General features: G+C 46.0%; 1 protein-coding gene across 1 annotated transcript in view; it reads left to right on the top strand.

Annotated features, from left to right (window-relative positions):
• Positions 1–18,938, top strand: part of Gfpt2 (glutamine-fructose-6-phosphate transaminase 2) — a 45,424-nt gene extending 26,486 nt beyond the window's left edge. The window contains exons 8-19 of the mRNA XM_005350167.3: positions 1,068–1,147; positions 1,655–1,772; positions 3,777–3,940; positions 4,312–4,407; positions 4,492–4,589; positions 5,063–5,183; positions 7,546–7,703; positions 7,946–8,060; positions 9,808–9,935; positions 12,741–12,908; positions 15,370–15,531; positions 18,045–18,938. Coding sequence (XP_005350224.1) covers positions 1,068–1,147; positions 1,655–1,772; positions 3,777–3,940; positions 4,312–4,407; positions 4,492–4,589; positions 5,063–5,183; positions 7,546–7,703; positions 7,946–8,060; positions 9,808–9,935; positions 12,741–12,908; positions 15,370–15,531; positions 18,045–18,089 — 1,453 coding nt within the window. The 3' untranslated portion in view covers positions 18,090–18,938. The remainder of the gene's footprint in view (positions 1–1,067; positions 1,148–1,654; positions 1,773–3,776; positions 3,941–4,311; positions 4,408–4,491; positions 4,590–5,062; positions 5,184–7,545; positions 7,704–7,945; positions 8,061–9,807; positions 9,936–12,740; positions 12,909–15,369; positions 15,532–18,044) is intronic.
• The last annotated feature ends 457 nt before the right edge of the window (positions 18,939–19,395 follow it).

Here is a 19,395-nt window from a genome sequence, read left to right as displayed (position 1 = left end):
TCTGGAATGTTGCCTGCCTGGGTTCTAAGAGGCAGAGATCTAAATTGTATGAATTATGAAAGTGATCTACTTGTTTGATGTGAGTGCTATAATCTATAAGATAAAGTAGAGAATTAATTGCCTTTGGAAGGCAGGATGCCGTTAAGATCATGACCTAAAGCCGGATGGTGGTGGTGCACATCTTTAATTAATCCCAGCATGTGGGAAGCAGAGGCAGGTGGATTTCTCTTGAGTTCAAGGCCAGCCTGGTCTACAAAGAGAGTTTTAGGAGAGCCTGGGACGTTACACAGAGAAAGCCTGTCTCAAAATAAATAAATAAATAAAAATCATGACTTAATGCCCTCAACAAGCTTAGACCAAAGCAATAGTAAGCAGGAAAAAGATACTGTGAAGCGCGCACTGAAGATTCTATCCCATGATAATCAGAGAACCTGGTGTTGGTAACAGATGGGCACCAAGGCCTCACCCATGTCGGCTTCTGTCATTCCTGCATTGTTCCCTTTGTGACAAAACTCGCTTTGTACAGGTCAAAGATTCTAAGTTTCCCTTAGGTATCACTTAAGCCAACGTCTACTCTGGAAACCGCCCATTGCAGCCCACGGACTACAGTACCATTTTCCCTTTGTGTTTCTGGGAGTTCTGGCACTAAACCCTGTCCAGATACCAAAATCCTTAGGCACTCAGGTCCCTTGTATAAAATAGCATAATGTAGTATTTGCATATAATTTCTCCATATTCTGTGTACACCAGGCTTTCCTCTCATGGTAAATGTCCACCCCCTGAGACCTAGCCATGTGGGTTAGCTGCTTATGGGGATTTGGAGACCCGAGAGCTCAACATCTCATAAAAGTGGGGAGAGCATGTTACCAGGCTAATTGGTCAGATACCTGGGAGAGGATATGAGGGAGCTGGCATCTCCATGCCAGTCTGTTGGTCCGTGCTCCAAACCCGGAAGACATCCTCTTATGGTCAAGATGTCCAGGGAAAGGAGGGCGTACTGAGAGGCTGGGGAGACATCTATCCCGGGGTCTCAAAGTGATGGGTCACTTGATATTTTCTTCCCGCAGGAGAGGCAGCCCACTGCTCATCGGGGTACGAAGCAAATACAAACTCTCCACAGAGCAGATCCCCATCTTATATCGGACATGTGAGTTCCCTGAAGACATCAGCAGTCAGCTGCAGGGTAGCCACCCCTTGCAGCCAGCTCTGTCTGGGGGCAGCCATACCGTCAGCACCCCCAAGACTCTGTCTTGGACCCAGCTGCTATGTGGCTCTGGGTTTCAAAGATGCTCATGCAATGGATGGAGACTCAGCTCCATCCTTTAAAAAAAGCATTTCATTGTGAATATTTTGAGACCCGCACAGAAATAGAGGGAGCAGCAGGCAGCTGGGGAGAATGGTAACTGTGCCCTGATTCGAGCTTCTTTGGGTTGTTTTCGTTTGCCTTGCTCTCTCCCACCGCAGCCATTTAAATGCTCTTTCAGCACTACTGAGCTATTTGGGGAGCTTTTACGTGATTTGGCTTGCACAGCCATAGCTAAAAATTGCAGATTTCTCCCACACGATATTCAAAAGAGGAAAATGGGTTCCTTGCCACGTGGTATGCAAATGAAGCAGCCTGCTGAGACTCGCAACCCATTCTTTCGTTTACTAGGCAATATCGAGAATGTGAAAAATATCTGTAAGACCAGGATGAAGCGCCTGGACAGCTCCACCTGTCTGCACGCCGTGGGCGACAAAGCTGTGGAGTTCTTCTTTGCTTCGGATGCAAGGTAGCTCAACATCTTTACTGTTTCCCTGGGACTGTGTACCCAAAGACTAACTGTCTGCGTGCTCTTGGAGGACCTATGTAGGTCAAAGATCAGCTGGTAGGAGTTGAATCTCTCTCCGGGACTGAACTGAGGTTGTCCGACTTGGTGGCAAGTGGCAAGCACCCTTACCCACTGAGCTACCTCACCACTCTGAGATATTTTAAATTTTAGAGGTACACAGGCACAGGGAAAGAAAAGTTGGGGTAGGGGGAGAAAGGGGAAAAGAGAGGGTGGGGTGAGGGAAAACTAGGGAGCTACAACTTGGAACAGATTTTGGTTACCTGTAGGTGGTATCTGGGCATTATAACTGGCTGAAGTCCTTGTTTTGTAGAAGTGCTCAAACCACTGAGCTCTTACCTTATAGTCAGTGACACAGGTGTTTCTAAAATTAGAAAAGGCAGGGATGCCAGGGGAGGGGGGAGATGAAATAGTGTTCATAGGCAAAATAATTACACCCGTTTAAAGCCATCTGACAAGCTGTGAGAACCAATGCTGGCAGCTTCCCAGAGAATAAAGATGTGGAATCTTACATGGCAGCAGTCACACCAAGCTGACAGCGGGGACCAGGCCTACCTCATTCCTTCTAGAAGCTTCTCCTATGATTAAGCACTGTAGAGTCCTAACATTGAGAACAGCCACACTTTAACCAAGCCTCTCAGCACCGGCAAGCGTTCTCGTTTCATTCCGTGCCTGCGACAAGCATGACAACCAAAGGAACTGAGGGGAGGGGAAGTGTTTTTCAGCTTATCCTTTCTGGTCACTTTCCATCAACAACGGAAGTCAGGGCAGGAACTCCAGCAGTACTTGAAGTATAAACCATGGAGGAAAGCTACTCATTGGCTCACTTGCTGATTCCTACCTAGCTAGCTTTCTTACACTGCCCAGGGAATGGTGCTGCCCATAGTGGGAGGAGCCTCCTCCATCAATTAACAATCATGACAACCTCCCTCGGACACACACCCACAGCCCCATCTGGTCTGGGTAATCCCTCCCTTCTCAGGTGACTCTAGGCTGTGCCAGGTTGAGAGTTGAAGCCAACCGGGGCAGCAAGTGTCTAGAAGTTAGATCTCACTTAGGTTTTAGCGAGATTACATGTGTGGTAGTGTGTCCTTGGGCACATACCAGTCCATCCGTTCTCTCTCTGTACTTTATCAGAGGCTCAAGTCCTATTCGTTGGCTGGAAACCCTCTCAGCTGTCACCGCTTGGTTTCAACAGCCATTGAAGACCCTTGGCTTGAGCCACTCGTAACTAGTAATCCACGAACTATTCTATTAGTTGTTCTTTATTAGCAAAGTCTCTTATATGAGGAGAAACTTGTCTTTGTAAACTGTATAGTTTTAAGATTCAAGTGCTGAGCGAGCAAGATGGTTCCATGGGTTCAGGCTCTCGCAGCCAGGATGATCCTCAAACCCACGTGCTGGAAGGGGGAGGCGACTCCTGTAAGTCCCCTCTGGCCTCCACACACATGCTATGACATGTCCAAGTGCTTATTTCTTTTGCTTTATAATCAGAATAGTGTACGTTTTCCCAACCCCTCCAAAGGTGCCATGACCTTATTTGAAGAAACCATATAAAAAGACATCCATTAGATTTTCTGGGAGCGGGGGATTTGAACACATTAGATACTTGATGATTTGGAGATGAATTGTTAAGTGTGAAAAGAATGTTGGTATTATAATAGGTTAAAGTTTAGCCCTTAAGATTTAAGAGATACATGTAAAACGTTTGCTGAAGAAATGGTGTGTTTCCATACATTCTCTACTGGGTTAAACATTAAGGTTAGAATTCAAAATAATTAATGGGGGAGAGACGTGTGTAGACTATGGGAGGGCTTGACTGTGAATCTTTTTACTGTAATGCCTAAAATGATAAGGATCCCATGTCTGAGAAATAGCAAGTGGCTGCCGCCTTGTAACTTTTAAAGGTGGAACATGAACTCTGATGTCTTTTCTCCCTCCTTCCAGTGCCATCATAGAACACACCAACCGGGTCATCTTCTTGGAAGATGATGACATCGCCGCAGTGGCTGATGGGAAACTCTCCATTCACCGAATCAAGCGCTCAGCTAGTGATGACCCCTCCAGAGCCATCCAGACCTTGCAGATGGAACTGCAGCAGATAATGAAAGGCAGGTATCTTCCAGGAGTCCCTGCACACCTGCCTTGAAGAGGAGGCACTCCGCAGTCAGAGGATCGAGAGGGCCCCAAGTCCTCAAAACTGCAGGGTCTAATGTGTGAACTGGATGGTCACTGTATCTGACCCGCTTTCATCTGGTTTGTATCCATAGCATAAGACAGGAAGACACCTGCAGACACTCTTTAAAATCTTTGGGGAGCTTTATGGGAAATACCAGCCCTGTGGCATGGTGACATCTTGGCAGAAAAATCACAAAGCAACAGCATTTTAAGCCTTTTCCTATGCTTTCCTGGTTAACAGTTAAGGTATAAAAAAATCTATCTAAATTAGAGTTCCTTACCTAGGTGATGTCTCCCTGGCCAGGTAACTTCAGTGCATTTATGCAGAAGGAGATCTTCGAGCAGCCGGAATCAGTCTTTAATACCATGAGAGGTCGGGTGAATTTTGAGACCAACACAGGTGGGAAGCCCCTGTCCATGTCTTGCTCCGCTGAATGCAGGCCTATGTAGAGTCGACATTAATACCCTGCCTCGTGTCCTGCAGTGCTCCTGGGTGGCCTGAAGGACCATTTGAAGGAGATTCGACGATGCCGAAGGCTCATTGTGATTGGCTGTGGAACCAGCTACCACGCTGCTGTGGCTGTAAGTGCAACCCACCAGACCTTAGGTAGTCCTGGCAGGTTAACAGCAGCCAAGACCAAGATGCTGGTCACAGTGCTGTAATACACTGGCCTCTGAATTTGACCAAGTCCTTGGACTCATTCCTGTGAGCCAGCTTGAGAAGTGTACTGGGTCCTTTCTTCCAGCGAGGTGGCCTGTGAGTGGCTGAAGCTCCCGTACCACTGGGACAGCAAGGGACCATGTCATAAACTGTCCTTGAAGTCCAGTGCTCAGTGTCCCTATAAAGCCCATCTCTGACTTCAGAGTCTATTCTTTTTTGGGGGGCAGGTGGAGGTTCGAGACAGGGTTTCTCTGTAGCTTTGGAGCCTGTCCTGGAACTAGCTCTTGTAGACCAGGCTGGCCTCGAACTCACAGAGATCCACCTGCCTCTGCCTCCCCGAGCACTGGGATTAAAGGTGCGCCTGGCATTCAGGGTCTATTCTTTTTGGCTTCAGACACGACAAGTTTTAGAGGAACTGACCGAGCTCCCTGTGATGGTTGAACTTGCCAGTGATTTTCTGGACAGGAACACACCTGTGTTCAGGGATGATGTTTGCTTCTTCATAAGCCAATCAGGTAAGGGAGACAGCTCATCTCCAACCTCTCTTCTCTAGACATCACCCTCCCTCTTCTTCCAGTGCCTCTGTGAGCCTGCCGTGTACCGCAATGCTCTCACACACTGGGTCATTTAAACCCTTAAAAGCGTCTGTTACCAGCAACACTGTACCCTGCTGTGTGAGCTTTCCTGGGGAAATGTGACAAAACATGTTTTTGCTCCACAGGACAGGCGAGAATGATTCCACTCAAGGCTAGTTTAGTGAGCCAGTGAGGTTACTGACGTTACTTTATGGGACCATGGGTGACTCAAAGGGATCGCCTTCCTCAGCATGGGTGATGTCCCATGACAGCAGATTCCATGGAGCTCGCTGCAAGATTTCGGAGAAGTTGGTGTGCCCTGCTATTCTAAGTCTTCCAAGAACGCTCGCCAATGTGCTCCTAAAGTGTTTCCCGGGCTTAATTTAGAGGAGAAAGAAAAATCTCCACTCTACTGGGTTGAGAGTCCCATCCTTGTCTTTATTCACTCCATAGTAGGCTCTGTGTCCAAACTCTGCAGGTCTGTTATGTGCAGTGTCCACACTATCCAGCAGGGGGAGGCATGGAGCACATGGAGAGACACTGTTCTGGTTAAGGGATAGGGAATGCTTTCCTTTAGCCGAGTGAGCCTTACCTGGACGTCCTCCTCACACCAGGTAAAGGTGTACTTCAGCTTAGCCAGAGCCTTGGAGCCACACCTAGAGATTTAAAGAGGTTTTGTGGAATATTTCGATTTTGGTGAATTCCAAACCTTTATAAAAGTAGGAATATTCAAATAATGAGTCATCTAACCTTAGACATTACCAACCAAGCCAGTGAAGGGTCATCCCTGTGTGCAACTCACCCGTCTCCTCTTCTGGACCATCTGGAAGTTATTCCCAATCCTGAGCATCATGTGACAGCTGTCTCCACAGATCATTGGGAATGTGAGACAAAGATGACAGAGCATAAGCCCAGAATGTCATTATCACTACTAGAAACTGGCCATACTATTCTAACATCCTAGGGGGGATTTTAGTATTGCTTCCCATTTGAATTTTTAAAATATTTATTTATTTGTTTGTTTGTTTATTTATTTATTATGTATGCAATGTTCTGTCTGTGTGTATCCTTGCAGGTCAGAAGAGGGCACCAGACCTCATTACAGATGGTTGTGAGCCACCATGTGGTTGCTGGGAATTGAACTCAGAACCTTTGGAAGAGCAGGCAATGCTCTTAACCCCTGAGCCATCTCTCCAGCCCCCCTTTTGAATTTTTAATGCCATTTCCATTTTTGCGACAAGCTTAGAAAAAACTAATGCAGGCATATCTATCATCCCACTGACTGACTGACTGCCTCTGGGTTGACCTTCCCATCAGAGCCTTAACGCAGTTCATGACTAGGTTGGGAAAGTAACAGAAAAGTAGGTAGATTCCACATGAAGACAGTACGGGGCAGCCCATAGGTCTATGGACGGAAGTATTCGGTTTTTAAAGGAGATTTAAGCAAACAACAAGCTACCAAAACCCGAGATTGGGGCTAATGCAGATAGTTCCATCTTTTTCCTTTTCTTCCCACCTTCTCTAACCGATGCTGACTTCTTCAAGTCCTGTGCTGGAAACCCAGCTGTCTAAAGAGAAAAAGGAAGAGGGGAGTTAGACCATCTGGAAGCATTTGGTGACACCAGTTTTGGGGACAGGTCAGGAGCTAAGTTGAACACAGTCGAGAGCAGTGACCATGTGGATGGCACAATCAGAAGGTTGAGAATTCACTGGGTTCGATTTTATATCAGCCTCATATTGCTTTAGATTAAAATTGACAAATCGGGAGTCAGTACCGGCTTATGCTGTTGAGGTGACCTAATTAGAAAAACTACTTGAGTCTACACTGGGAAATTGCAAGGAATGTTTCCATCAAGCAAGTTCTATTTGAGAAGCACCATGTGGGCAGTCTTGCTTTTCAATGGTTATACTTCAGCAAATCCGACCCAGGCAGCCTAGAGTCCCAGAACGGCATTCCAAGCCAATTGCAAGGCCTGGTTGGAGATAACGAGTCTCATTTCTCTGGACTCCTCATCCTGAAGGGAAGTGGGGACTGGGGCCTCCGTGGTGTTGACATAAGGATTCAAAGAAACGGGATAAGAACGTACTTGCTACATAAAGAGTAATGAGATCTTCAGTCTAAGAGACAACAGGAAGGATGTCGAACCCTTACTTTCATTTCAAGTGTTGGGCAGGCTTTGAATGTCTAAGCAGGGCAAGGAGGAGGGGTGAATGAGGAGGCAGGGAGGAGAGGAGGAGAGGGCTCTAGCTGGCCTAGCACCTGCACTCGCAGACACTGGCTGATAACATCCCCGTGTTGTAGGAGAGACTGCAGACACACTTCTGGCTCTGCGATACTGTAAGGACCGCGGGGCGCTGACTGTGGGCATCACCAACACTGTGGGCAGCTCCATCTCCCGAGAGACTGACTGTGGTGTCCACATCAATGCAGGGCCGGAGATCGGGGTGGCCAGCACCAAGGTACGAGATGTTTGTGTTCTCCAGGGAGAACCTGGGTGGTGGTGTCAGCTGGAGAGATGGGTGCCCTTGCAATCTGCACCTTGGTACCTTGGCTCTTGTCCCCTCCGCTCTCTCCCTTCCTCTCCTCATCTCCGATTTGCCATTCTGTCTTTTCCCTGTCTTTGTCCATGCTGTTTAGCTCTCCTATCTCCTAAACACCTCTGAGCTGAAGTCTTCACGGTCCCCCCCTCCTTCGTCCTCAGGCTTACACCAGCCAGTTCATCTCCCTGGTGATGTTTGGTTTGATGATGTCTGAAGACCGAATTTCTCTACAGAACAGGAGGCAAGAGATCATCCGGGGTCTCAGATCTTTACCTGGTAAGTCCCAGAATGGGGCTTTCTGTATTTTCAAATTCACCGAGCTCCTTTGGGTCTCTCTCTTCCTTTACTCTCATATAAAGGATGCTGTAAATGACTCTCCTTCTAGATCTTTCTAGCCAATGATACATCCTACTCTCCCCCCCCCGCCCCCCCTCCCCAAACTGCCCAGCAAATCCTGCTAGGCCAAGGTTTAAAGCCTCAGTTGTCAGCAGAACTCCAGGGCCTCCTCCCTCTCTCCTGACTGCCTGTCAGTAAATAGCAAAAGCTGCGGTTCTTGCGGATGTTTACCTTAAAATGAAGGAAGTTAGTTAGCCCGGCTTCGCAAGTGAAACAAACAACAGTACTTGTTGCCAATAACAAAGGTCAAATTTTCAACCATCATTTAGAATTTGGAAAGCTTGTCTCTACTTAGCCAATTTCCAGATTTGAAGTTTTTCCTTTTCTTTCTTTCTTCTTTCCTTCCTTCCTTCCGAGAAGTTGACAACTTTTAACAAGGTGATTTGTAAAATAAAGTTTGTAACTAAACTCGTCCATTTTTAGATTTGCCTATCTCCGAGCCTTTGTATGACAACATTTCTTGAAACTTCCTTCTTGTCTGATGCAGAATCAAAGAACACTCCTAATTAGTTGAAGGCGTTTAAAACCTTTCCCTTTTCCAAAGACCAATCTTTGTAAGGCCTGGTTGCATTCCTGTACTCCAGTAACAGTGACAAAAATCACAGCAGTTCAAACGCAGAAGCAGACTGGTGTCAACTCTCTTATCAAAAAGTCAGACACTAACACCACATAAAGGTGTTGGGCTGCTAAGATCACTCAATAGGTAAAGGCTCTTGCTGCCAAGTTAGACCCCTCCCCACTTTGATCCCACAAACCCACATGGTATAAGAACTGATTTCTACACACAACTGTGTGTGTGTGCATGAACATACACACAAATACATGTTAACAGTTTTTTTAAAAGATGTCCAACAATATCATTCTCACTCATTTTTTGAAAATTTATCATTATAGGCTTATTACTGTTACTACTTTCCAATGATTTTTTCCAGTGAATGACGCTGTACTTTTAAAGTTTTTGTTTGTTTGTTTTTCAAGGTAGGGTGCCCTGGCTGTCCTGGAACTCGCTCTGTAGACCAGGCTATCCTGGAACTCACAGAGATCCATCTGCTTCTGCCTCCCAAGTGCAGGGATTAAAGGCATAAATCACCTTGCCTAGCTGATTAGTGTTATCTTCAATAACTGTTGAGAGCTATAACTCAGAAGAACAAAGGCTCTTGAGGTTACAGTAATTAGCAAGAGTATAAATAGAGTCCCAGGACCAGGAAGTTTGAGCACAACAGGTCTGGCTTACACTGGCTTTGCCTTGGGCCCCCTCCCAGGGCAAGGAACTGAGGAGTTAATTTGGAATTTCAATCCTGTGTCTTCCCAGGGGGTGATTTCATTACTCTGGCTCTTAGTTTACTTCTGTTGACGTGGAGCTGGAAATGAGAGCTTACAGCCTACCTTATAGATAGATATTCACAAGTATACTCACACAAACAGGAACTGCTAGCCTGACAAGGTTCTGGCCAGTATCCCAAGTTATGGCAGAACTAAGTTTAAAGCCCTTGTAAATAATGCATGGAAGCAGTGTCTCCTGAGCAGTATAAGTTTCTAAACCTTGTTAGAGCCAATGATTTTCCTTGTGGATGTTTGGAAGTCAGAATGACAGGCTCTCGCCCTTGTTTTTTTTGCATTGGCTTAGAGCTGATCAAAGAAGTATTGTCTCTGGATGAGAAGATCCATGACCTGGCCCTGGAGCTCTACACACAAAGGTCACTCCTGGTGATGGGACGGGGATATAACTATGCCACATGCCTGGAAGGAGCCTTGGTGAGTCCCTCTCTGCCCAGCCTCCACTTCCAGTAATACAGTTTCCCAGAGCAACAAGGAGGCAGGTTTAGGAGATGCTGTAAGAAGCCAGTGGGAAAGGAGGGCAGGGCGCAGTGTTGGAAGGGAAGGGTTTACAAACCCACTAGCCACCCTAATGGCCCTGCATTGAGTGCTGCCTCTTACCTTGGAGTCACAGAAATAAGTGAAGTAGGTTATCTGTCCCCAGGAAGTTCTCAGTCTCCTGGGGAGAGGGGAAAAGGGCACTGGGTGAAGCTTCTTCAAGTGCCTGGCCTCTGAGACTCTATAGTTAAAAAAAAAAAAAGCTGGTATGTGCTTGTAATCCATGCACTGGGGAGATAGAGACAGGAGGATCTCTGCGGTTCATTGATCAGCCAGTCTAGTCGACTTGGGGAGCACCAGGTTCCAATAAAAGATCATGTCTCAGAAACCAAAGTGGGTGGATCTTGAGGAATGACATCAAGGTATGCACACACACACACACACACACACACACACACACACACACCTCTATACACACAGATTGCATAGAGGAAGTAAAATCAAATTCGGGTCCACTACCAGAAGCAACCTATGTGGGAAGGATTTTGGCAGTTGGAAATTGCGAGATCTCTATAGATCTTCCTTGTAAATCTCAAACTTCCAAAGGGGGAAGAGCTTGCATTCCCGCAGCAGTGAGCCTGAATTTAAAAAAAAAAAATTGATGACTACCTATTTTGCCCCATGACTATAAATTAGCGATGTGAGAGAAAGCTGGGAGGGCTGAGACAAGGCGCTGGAAGTGTAGGACCGCTGAAGGCTGGCAAAGCTGGCTCCTGGGCTTCCACATCTCTCACTATCAGTTTGCTGTCTATCAATCGGAATGCCTTACGAGATTAAAGGGAACCAGAGCAGGAGTGCCGAGGATATTGGCTCCCCTCCTTAGCGTACCCAGTCAATGGGCGGCTCACAGAAGACATCTAGGGAGTATTGCAGATGTTTGTAGCTGGGAGTAAACTGACCTCTGAGTGCCAGCTTCCAGCACATGCATCTTCTGCAGATTAATTCTTTCCTTATATGACTCCCTCATTGTAAAGACTATGACCAAGTGTACTGATGAACCCCAGATGCAGGAAGAGATACACAGATCAAGGTGTCCGGGAAGGGATGTGGCGTTTCACCATCATCTCTGATCAGGCCAATCTCCTGGAACCATTTATTCAGTGATCTAGAAGCTTTCCCAGATGTCCTTTTGTGTAGGTTTCCTTACATAGGTTTAATTGATTTAGTCATCGGCCACTGGTGATGAACTTAGCCTTCAACCCGTGTCTGCCCGACAAGGATGGATTGCCGTAAAGCTGGAAATTCCAATTCTCTACACCAGCGCTGCTCTAGATAGGAGAGACCTGTCCTGTTGCTCTCATTAGCAAGGAAAGTCACCTCTCACTATGAACACTGTAAGGATTTAGGGACTACATGCTAAAAACTAAAAGGGACAGAGACCAAACATGTCAGTTGCTTTTCTCCTGGCCGAGATAAACTGCCCGGCAAAAGCAACTTGAGAAAGGAAGGGTTTGTGTTTGTTTTGGCTCTCAGTTTGGGGGTAGCTGGAGGTAGCTGGTCACACTGTGTCTTCAAGAAGCAGAGAGAGACAGATGCTGACGTCCAGCCTCCTTTTTATTCTGTCCAGGACCCCAGCCCATGGACCCATTTCACCCACACTTAGGGCGGGTCTCCACACCTCCGTTAAGCCAATCTAAAAACTTTCTTGCACATACCCAGAAGTTTGCTTTTATGAAATTTTCAATCCCACCAAGTTGGCTATGAAGGTTAACCCCTGGTGCATTTCCCGGCATCAGTCAGTCCCTGCACTGTGAACTCGGCTCCCATAAGGAACAGGGGCACAGAAGAGGCAAAGCCCGGGTGGGGTACACTTTCAGTCCCTTGATAGTTCTGCTCTCTAGCTGTGGGGGTCTGCTGCGGTGGCCCAGCCTTTCTGATGATGCGGTGGCCCAGCCTTTCTGATGAAAGATGCATTCAGTTGTGCCGCCAAGTTGGTCTCCGAGCGAAGAAAGGCATGTCTAGGCTGCTGCTGGCACAAGTCAATGGCCCCTGTGTGGTTCCTGGGAGGCCAGCATGCCAGCTGTCTGTAGTCTCCAAGGAGGAGCCTCGTTCCTCACGGGGTTTGCCTGACCCAAATAACTAGTTCTGGACAAGTGGAGGACTCTTTCCTTTAAGATTCTCGTTGGTGCAGTGATGAAAACCTCACAGCAAATGGAAATGGATCTACTTGGACAAAGGGGGGGGGATTCACATAATAGGGTTATGGGAATTTACTTGTTAAGTCAGTCTAAACAACTGTTTGGATGTGATTAAGGATCTAAAGTTGGGAGAATGGTTAGCCGTCTAATTGAATAAGAGCATATCTAAGAATACAATGCCACCATTATCTGTGGTAACTGAGGAGGCCAAGTGGCTTGTCAAGGGAGTGGGGGTGGGGTGAAGGCAGGCTAGACTGACTCCAACGTTCTGTCTGGGTACATGACTGTGCATGGAACTGAAGAGAGGTGTCACTGTTGTTCCTGGAGGCTGCGAGGTGCTACCTGGGCAACCTTGTTCAAGCTCCGGACAGCAGCCCATCCTCTCTCCCATGATGCTGTTGGCCCATCTACGTACCCATTCGCATAGCTGACCTTTAGCTCTTACCCTAGAGTAACCCCCTCTCCCAGCATCCCTCTTTCCCTGTCTTCTCTGTTGCAGCCCCCTGTCTCCCCAGTGTGACACTGATCCCAACTTGTGTCTCCACAGAAAATCAAAGAGATAACCTACATGCACTCAGAAGGTATCCTGGCTGGAGAGCTGAAGCACGGGCCCCTGGCCCTCATCGACAAGCAGATGCCAGTCATCATGGTCATCATGAAGGATCCTTGCTTTACCAAATGCCAGAATGCCCTGCAGCAGGTCACTGCCCGCCAGGTGAGGCCTCTCCTGCGGACCAGGGTCCCTGTTTACCTGTTCTGTATTACACATGCCTATCTCGCTGACTGCTGCTGCGGGTGTGACCACACTCTGTCCTGTCCCCTTTTGTTTTCATTTATCTTTTAATGTGGAATAGGGGCATGGACGTGCAGTGGCAGATGTATGGGAACCAGAGACAGCTTATAGGAATTGGTTCTCTTCTTCCATCAAGTGGGCTCTGGGCAGGAACTCAGGTCTTCAGGCTTGTTGGCAGAAGCATAAATCCATTAAGTCATCTCACTGGCCCTTTGGGCGCCCTTTTGAATACCACACAAATTTAGCAGGGAACCAGAGAGCCTGAGGTCATATTCTCCAGCTCCTTAGGGAGGGCCAGTGACCAGACTGTCACTGAGCTGCTCTGGATCCCAGGACTGGGACAGGAGGTGCAGCATCCTAGGGGTGGAGCTTCCCTCCAGGGTTTCTGTTAATGCAATTCTGATGCTAACTTTGGAGTTAAGTCAGACTTCACAGGGTAAGCACACAGTCCTTCGTAGGACTGCCCTCCCATCTAAACCCACAAACTATGGGGGACTCAAACCTCAGACTGGCTGCAAATTTGGGGATTCCCCAAATCCCTCATATTCAGTAATTCTCTGGAACAACTCAAAGAGCCTAGGAAAGGGCAATATTTATTATTAAAGTATTATTATAAAGGATTCAAATTAGGACCTGCCCCAGAAGAAGAAGCCATAGTGTGAAGGTTGTAGATGGGTAGCTCCTATTGTCTTAGAGTGAGGCCCCCTTCAGGTACATTGATGGGTGTCACCAGCGCGCTCCCTTGGCCTTGTGACTTCAAGACTTTCCTTGTGGTTTCATAAGCAGACATAGATGGAACGTGCTCTCCTGCCCTGCTTCTGTTCTTAGTGACGCAGATTTCAACTTTCTAACCATCGTTTACCTTTCTGGCGTGGTCAGTCCCCATCCTGAAACCTCTTATGGTCTATCATGAGTTATCGTGATTGCAATAAACTCAAGCATAGCGCAGGGAGTCCACCGTGAGCAGTAGCACTTCTAATTGCTCCAAGTCCAAAGGTAGATTGGCTCCCTCCCAGGAACTAAGCAGCCAGATACATTATTCACGGGCCTCACAGGGACAGGAGGGTAGAGAGCACTCAGACTCATGAAGCTACAGGTAGGTGAAATCCGGTAAGATGCCACTGCCACACGTATCTCAGCATAGTTGTTAGTGTAAAAACTAGCCTATAAAGTTAGTATAAAACTAGCGAACTAAGCCAGGTGGGGGTGGTACACACTCTTAATCCTGGCACTTGGGAGACAGAGGCAGGCAGATCTCTGAATTCAAGGCCAACCTGGTTAATAAAGTGAGTCCCAGGACAGCGAGGGCTGTTACACAGAGAAACCTTGTCTGGAAGGAAAAAAAAAAGGATACTAGTATAAAAACACAATTGTGTCCTTTTCTACTGAAAACGCTGTCACCACAGCTTCCCATAAGACTGAAGTGACCTCTCTCCCTCTCTACATCGCACGGCCCCTTACCACGTCCCGCTGAGTTCCAGGTCTTCTCCCTGCTCTGATTCCCACTCATGCCAAGCTCATTCTTTTCTCCGAGCCTTTGCATTGGCAATAGGCTCTTCCTGTTGTTTTTGGGATAGGGGAAAGGCTTCAATGTAAATAGCTTCATAGTCCAATGCGAAGAGCTACGTAGCTCTTTCCGTGTAGCCAAGGCTGACTTGAACTTACTATTTAGACCTAGCTGGCCTGCCTTTGCCCTTCCAGACATCCCAGTTACTTCTTGGTTGCTCTGATAAAATACCTTGATGAAAGCAATTTAAGAAGTTATTTGGGCTCATGGCTCAAGGGTCTGTCATGGTAGCAAAGGTTGAGGAAGCAGGCAGGCAAGCGGCATTTTCCTGCCTTCAGTTTACGCTCTATAACAGGCCAGGACCCTTGCCCAGGGAATGGTGCCACCCACTTTCAGGATGTGTTATCCCACCTCACTTAGCATAATCTAGATAACTCCTCACAAATGTGCTTGGAGGCAGCCAATGCTAACACACAACAAAACTTACTGATACCTCTCACTCATGTTTTATTGCCCCTGTGGCATTTATCCGCAGTTCATCTTTGTTTGTGATTTTATGTCCATCGCTGGATCATGAGGCCCATTAGAGTTAGGAGTAGGTCAGGAAAAGGCACAAATGAATCCTGAATGATGGTACCAAGTGCAGGCACCTGACCAGGGAAGGAGAAGAAGCACCCCTAAGAAGCACCACACACGGTCCTTTCCATGTGGCACGCATGCCCACGACCTCACCGGTAATTCTAGCAAAGTCAAAGGATTAATAGTATCACAACAGTAATGCTGACTCCAGAAAGTTCCAGAAACTCTGCGGGATGCCAGAGAGGGTTTGCTTCTTTCAGAGACACGTTACCTTGAACCTCTCTCTCTCTGCTTTAGGGCCGCCCAATCATACTGTGTTCCAGGGATGACACTGAAAGTTCCAAGTTCGCATATAAAACCATCGAACTGCCCCACACGGTTGACTGTCTCCAGGGCATCCTGAGTGTGATTCCGCTCCAGCTTCTGTCCTTCCACCTGGCTGTCCTCCGAGGCTATGATGTAAGTCTAAAATTTGCATAAGCGCAGCAGAGAGGAACAAAAAGCAAAGTTCCTTTATATCGATGCATTTTTATTTCTTATTGGCATTTGTTCATATTTATGGGGCACATGGTACCATTTTAATGCATAGATATGTACATTACATATGTAACAGTGAAGTTGCTTTTTCAAATGCTTATTGGGATTAAATAGTAATCAGAGAAATAATATCTTTTAAGGTAACTTTCATTTTAAGGTTGTTTAGATTCCTCAAGAACGGCAAAAAAAAAAAATAAACCATCATCCAGAGGCAGTGTTGCTCAATCCAGTTAATATCTCATTCAATTCTTTCTCCTGTACAAGCAAATTTAAAAAAAAAATTCAAGCCATATCTGATGGAGAATACTTGGAAGGCCAACCCTCAGGAGGCTAAAGCAGGGAAATTACAAACTTGAAGCAGCCTATGCTGCATAGAGACTGAAATACAAAAAGAAAAAGCAACAAAAACTTTAATATTGTTATCAAAGTTAAAATTGTGTTTCTCCCCTGTATTATTTCTATAAGTTTTATTCATCTCTATGAATTTGTTATGTACAACATTTAGTTGTATTGAAATCTTTAGTTTAAAATTTTTATTTATATGTCTATGTGTGTTCTGAGGGCTTGCAGTGCCCTCAGAAGCCCGAAGAGGGCATCAGATCCCCGTGGAGCTAACATGCAGGGGCTTGTGAGCCACTGATGTGGGAGTCTAACTCAGAGCCTCTGGTGGAACAAGGCACTCTGAATCACTGAGACATCTCTGCGGCTGCCATTGTATGCATGATTTTCTGAACGATTGCTAAACTAGTCTGCTGTTTCCAATTTTTCATTTTATGCGGAACACCGCAGTGAACATGTTTGTATGCACATCTTTGCCCCACATTTAAGGTTTATCATTGTGGAGAAAATGATTTGACATTTTGAGACAGCTGACATCGAAATTACGCCCCAGAAAATAGTCAATTTATGATCTCACCAGCAAATGTGTGAGAACACAATTCACTGTGTTAAAAAAAAAAAAAGATGCTGTATTACAGGTTTGTTTTGTTTTTTGATTTTTTTTGAGACAGGGTTTCTCTGTGTGGTTCTGGCTATCCTGGAACTTGCTATATAGACCAGGCTGGACTGTCTAAAAATTCAGAGATCCTCCTGTCTCTGCCTCTCAAGTGCTGGGTTTAAAGATGTGCGCACCATCGCCCAGCTATAGTTTTGAGAGACTTAGAAACTGTAGCAGTACAAAAGAACAGTATCTCAGACACCTAAATGTATATCATCTAATTGACACTTGGTAACTGTTTGTTGTATATTTTTTTCTCTTTTCTTGGCATATAAATAAAATACCCTTTTTTTTCTTTTTTTACTGTTTTTATTGAGCTATACATTTTATAAAATATCTTTTTGCAGACCAAGTGGAAGCTCGCTTTCTTACCCATCCTCAATCAATATTTCCTTCTCAGTCTCTATAAAGTAACAGGTCTTGAGGAATCCGTGTGTATCCTTTCAAAAATATGATTTTTTTTATTAATTAATTTTTCCAGTGCTGGTGGTCAAACCAAGTCTTTGTTTGTTTGAGACAGGGTTTCTCAGTGTAGCAGTCCTAGTTGTCCTAGAACTTGCTCTGTAGACCATGCTGGCTGTGAACTCATAGAGATCCACCAGCCTCTGCCTCCTGAGTGCTGGGATTAAAGGCGTGTGCCGCCATCACCTGGCCAATCAAGTCTTACATAGACTGTGCACTCTATCTCTGAGTTATATCCCATAATCCTAAAAATTAATTTTTTATTTGTTCATTTTATTTGCTTTTTACTGAAGTTTTGTTTTTAAGTGTGTTTGTCTGTGTGTCTGTGTTTGTGTGGTTTCCTGTACATAAACTTATGCAATGGCAGGGTGCCCCAGATCTCTTGTAGCTGGAGATACAGGCAGTTGTGAGCCATCTGTCGTAGGTGCTGGGAGACCAGTGTGTTACCCATTGGGCTATCTCCAGCCCTGCTTGCATTTCAATAGGCTCTGCTATGTAGGCCAAGCTGGCCTTGGATTGTGTCCCTCAGCCTCCTGAGTGCTGGGATCACAAGAGAACACCATCATACCTGTGACTGAAAAGTGACATTTTCACAGCACCCACCAAGCTGCTGTAAAAGATCTGAATAGCACAACAGGACACAGGTCAAGTCATGACCAATGTTTACTAAGTGAAGTAAATGCTGTACAGTTAAAGGAAGCCTCTTGCAGTAAGGAATCCACTTTTAAAATGGAGGTGTTCAGGCTTGTGGTTAGAGGTGACTGGGAAGAAACGGCATGTTACTGACACCCCTGAGATACTGAACAAATTGCTTTGTGATAGGTGCTGGCTTTGAACTTCTAAATCTCCTGCCTTCCAAGTCTGCATACCCCCATGTCTGATTTATGAGGTGCTGGGGATGAAATCCGTACTTTTGCGCATGCTAAACAAGGACTCTATCTACTGAGCTTCATCCTTTGCCTTTCCATCTTTTTAGGTTGACTTCCCCAGGAACCTAGCCAAGTCTGTCACTGTGGAATGAGAACTGGACTTCCATGACAAGACCATCATCACCTGCAGTCTGATTCAAGGCCTGAACCAACTGCCAAGGTGCCACATGGGCAAAGAAGTGGGCCTTCCGTGGGTCCCTCGTGTTCTCTGTAGAGCTTGACAGCTTTGACGTGCCTTGTACCCAAGTGCTTTGCTTACAGCAAATGCTGTTTCTGTGTGTCCTGAAGTCACTGAGGAGAAGGAATTGTTTACACACGGGGACCAGAGCCGACTTTCCACTACTGTGCAATAGAGATACCGCTCTCTTTGGAGTAACTGTGAACCTTTTTTAACTAACATTAGCTAGTTTTGAAAGATGAAATATTTATAATGATGATTGTATAGCTTTTAAGTTATTTTTCTAGTATGTGGATTTCTGTAGCCATGGGAATGCCCAGGCTGTGCAGCTGGGATACCCAGCATGCTGTGTCTGGGCTCACTCCTGGCGAGTGTCATTCATCTCAGTTTCGGGCACAAGGCATGAGCCCTTTGTCTTCTTTTTCCTTTCCTTCCCTCCTTAAGCTGCTCCTGATTCCTGTCCCCTGACATCAGTGAGCCCCCTCTACTCTCTTCCTATGCCTCCTTTGAGCTCAATTAAAGTCTTCACTTCTTTCAATATTTCAGTATTCTCGGGTGGGCTCAAAACCCTCAGCTCTCTGACTTCTGCTTAATCAGATCATGGTTCCTTTTTTAAGCCCAGGCAGCACTTTGGTCCCTGCTTCCTATTCATAGTAAACCAGCCTGAAAAGCCCCATGCAAGAAGGTGGTTTCGAGGGGGCTGTCGTGCTCTGTTTAAAAGCGTGCACAATCAATGTACTATGCAATTTTATGACAATAAAGACAGTGCAACTTTTCTTCCTTCTTGTTTGTTTGGGTTTGGTTAACCTCATTTTCCTTACATCGAAGGGTCTGAGCCATGTCTGGTGGGGACATTCCTATTATTTGGGGTACAGTTTGGATACGAGTTGAATGTGTCCCCCAGTGATTCATTTATGTGTCCAAGTTTAATCTTCATTGGGATTTTATCATTGCCCTAGAGGCCGAGAAGTCCAAGATCGAGGCACTAGCTGTTTTGGTATATGGGAGAGTCTGCTTCTTGTTTTCTACCAGAACATCCATGTACCTTCTCACTGTGAAAGAAGCTAGTGAGCTTCCTGGGGCTTTTTTTTTTTTTTTTAGAGCACTGATCCCATTCATGAGGGCTTTTTACCTTCATGACTTCATCACCCTACAAAGGTCTGACTTTATGTGTGCAGATGTATATACATGTTCATATGTGTGTGGGTGCATGTGCGTGT

The sequence above is a fragment of the Microtus ochrogaster genome, chromosome 7, assembly GCF_000317375.1.
Source record: "Microtus ochrogaster isolate Prairie Vole_2 chromosome 7, MicOch1.0, whole genome shotgun sequence".
In the NCBI taxonomy this organism is placed as follows: Eukaryota; Metazoa; Chordata; class Mammalia; order Rodentia; family Cricetidae; genus Microtus; species Microtus ochrogaster.
The sequence above is the reverse complement of the archived record's forward strand: the minus strand, read 5'-3'. Positions and strand labels throughout refer to the sequence as shown.